Source organism: Gobio gobio (assembly GCF_949357685.1).
Source record: "Gobio gobio genome assembly, chromosome: 4".
NCBI classification, from domain to species: domain Eukaryota; kingdom Metazoa; phylum Chordata; class Actinopteri; order Cypriniformes; family Gobionidae; genus Gobio; species Gobio gobio.
In genome coordinates this window covers 14,582,877-14,585,873 of record NC_137100.1, presented here as the reverse complement: position 1 = coordinate 14,585,873, position 2,997 = coordinate 14,582,877, and the positions used below count along the sequence as shown (strand labels likewise).

Sequence of the window (2,997 nt, the reverse complement as noted above, 5' to 3'; positions counted from 1 at the left end):
GCCAAAAATCTCTGAAAGTGCCAATGAAAAACTCAGTAAAGCTATTACTTTGATAGAACTGTATGAAGCTCTCCAGAGTATGCAAAATGGGAAAGTTCCAGGTATAGATGGGATCCCTTTTGAATTCTATAAAGCATACTGGGGTATTATAGGTGAAGACTTGCTTGCAGTTCTTAGTGATAGTTTAGTTTGTGGTTTTTTACCACTGAGTAGTCGGAGAGCAGTTCTTACTCTCATCCCAAAGAAAGGAGATTTGAGTGATATTAAAAACTGGAGACCAGTGTCATTATTGTGCTCCGATTATAAAATTCTGTCCAAGGTATTGGCGATTAGGCTAGGGAAAGTTTTAGATGACATAATTAGTCCTGACCAATCCTACTGTGTGCCTGGAAGATCTATATTTGATAATATTTTTTTAATTAGAGATTTGATGGAGTTTTCAAAGATCTGCGGTGTAAATTTTGGCTTGATTTCCATTGATCAAGAAAAGGCTTTTGACCGCGTAGAGCATGATTATTTATGGAAGACTCTAGATGCCTTTGGTTTTAATTCGGTTTTTAAAGGCTATATTAAATTATTATATAATGACATTGAGAGTATGTTGAAAATTAATGGTGGTTTGTGTGTTCCTTTTAAAGTTCAGCGTGGAGTAAGGCAAGGTTGTTCTTTATCAGGTATCCTCTACACATTGGCAATAGAACCACTATTGCACAGATTAAGAAGGGTCTTAAAAGGACTCACATTGATGAACTGTGAAAGTACTTTTGTTTTATCAGCTTATGCTGATGATGTTATTGTAATTGTAAAAGAGGAAAATGATGTGAATATTTTAATGGAAACTTTGGAAGATTTTGAAATGATATCAGCTGCAAAAGTGAATTGGTTAAAAAGTGAAGCTGTTTGGATGGGAGACTGGACAACAGTGACTCCCAAACTCCCTGATGGTCTGTTATGGAAAAAAGATGGTTTAAAGTATTTGGGAGTTTATTTGGGAGATGAGACATTTCAATTTAAGAATTGGGAAGGGATGATTGAGAAAATAAAGGGCCGCTTGGATAAATGGAAGTGGATAAAGAAAATATTGTCCTATAGGGGTCGAGCCCTTATTGTCAATAACCTTGTTGCTTCATCTCTTTGGCATCGGCTGACTTGTGTTGACCCGCCACTACTCTTTCTTGCTAAGATCCAATCGATGTTGATAGACTTCTTCTGGGATAAAATGCACTGGGTGGTCCATAACATCTTGTATTTACCAAAGGAAGAAGGTGGACAAGGACTTGTGCATTTACAAAGCAGGACAGCAACTTTTCGAGTACAGTTTATACAACGGTTCTTGACAGGCCCAGAGTCTGTAAGTTGGAGGCCAGTGGCAAGTGCTATCTTAAAAACTGCTGCAGATCTAAGTCTGGACAAATCCTTATTTTTAGTGGATCCAAAGTTTTTAAATGTGGTGAAACTTCCACCTTTTTATCGGAATCTTTTTAAAGTTTGGAGTCTTTTTAAACTCCAAAGGACAATTAATTCCACATCCTTGTATTGGCTTCTGGAAGAGCCATTAATTTATGGTGCAAGACTGGACATAACTAATGCATCACTTTCATTGACTGAAGCCTTTATAAAGGCTAAAGTGGTGACTCTTCATGAACTAATAAGTCTGGCAGGACCAGATTTTATTGAGGGGGATGCGGTGTCAACACAATTGGGGTTTAGATCCACTCGTACGGTTGAAAAATTATTACAAAAGTTACACACTCTTCTTACAGTCGACGAGATCGATCTACTCAGAAAATATTGTGAAGGAGAAATAATTCCCAATGTTAAAGATCCTTTTCCAAAGTTGATGGTTTCACCTAATTTAGAGGAGGTTGGTGGAATTTTTCTGGAATCAGAAAAATTAATGGACATGGACTTTAAAGAAGTTAATGGCAAGAAATTGTACAAGTCATGTGTGAAATGTTTTAATAAAATGGCACTAAATGGGAAAACTGATACACCTTGGCGAAATGTTTTAGGTTTGAATGAAATTTTTAAGCCAAATTGGAGAACATTTTACAAGCCACCATTAGTTAAAAAAATTGGAGATTTGCAGTGGAGGATTTTACATTGTATTGTTGCTGTAAATGCCTTCATATCTGTGTTGGATCCTAATGTAAGTCAAGAATGCCCTTTTTGCTCACAAAGGGAAACTGTTTTTCATGTTTTTATGCATTGTAATAGACTTAAACCTTTATTTGAGGTTTTACAAACATTCTTTAAGTCTTTTAATGAAGAATTTTCAATGCAAATTTTTATTTGTGGTGTTAAGTATACAAGGACAAGAGAGAGAGAGTGTAAGATGTTAAATTTTGTCTTGGGAAAAAGTAAAATGGCAATCTACATGAGTAGGAAAGATAAAATTGAAAAAAATCAGGAATTTAATCTTGTGTCCATTTTCTGTGCCATGGTCAAATCAAGACTGCTGATTGATTTTAGTTTTTATAAAGCTACTTCATGTGTTGCAATGTTTGAGGATGTTTGGTGTTATGGAGGAGCGTTATGCTTTGTTGTAGATGACAACCTTTATTTTACTCAATTTATGTAATATTCTTTTTTTCTCTTTTTTAAATAGATGTTTTTAATATTTTTGTGTGGAACTTGTGTGGAACCTTTATAAATTGTAATAAAGGTGTTTTCAAATTCAAATTCTCTCTCTCTTTCTCTTTCTCTCTCTCTCTCTCTCTCTCTTTCTCTCTCTCTTTCTCTCTCTCTCTCTTTCTCTCTCTTTCTCTCTCTCTCTCTTTCTCTCTCTCTCTCTCTCTCTCTCTCTCTCTCTCTCTCTCTCTCTCTCTCTCTCTCTCTCTCTCTCTCTCTCTCTCTCTCTCTCTCTCTCTCTCTCAGGTAACATTGTATTCATGCTGTGTACGATTAATGGTATAAGTTTATCATCTCATACATCCATTTTGAAACTATTTTAAGTGTAACCATAACCAGATTTTGTCATTAAATCCTTTATATTAC

At 35.5% G+C, this 2,997-nt stretch overlaps 1 protein-coding gene across 1 annotated transcript in view; it reads left to right on the top strand.

Annotated features, from left to right (window-relative positions):
• LOC307125387 (ribosomal RNA processing protein 1 homolog A-like) overlaps positions 1–653 on the top strand; it is a gene marked incomplete at its 3' end in the record, with an annotated part of 4,819 nt that extends 4,166 nt beyond the window's left edge. Inside the window, exon 3 of the mRNA XM_079815234.1 lies at positions 639–653. Within this exon, the coding sequence (XP_079671360.1) occupies positions 639–653 (15 nt within the window). The remainder of the gene's footprint in view (positions 1–638) is intronic.
• Between the last annotated feature and the right edge of the window lie 2,344 nt (positions 654–2,997).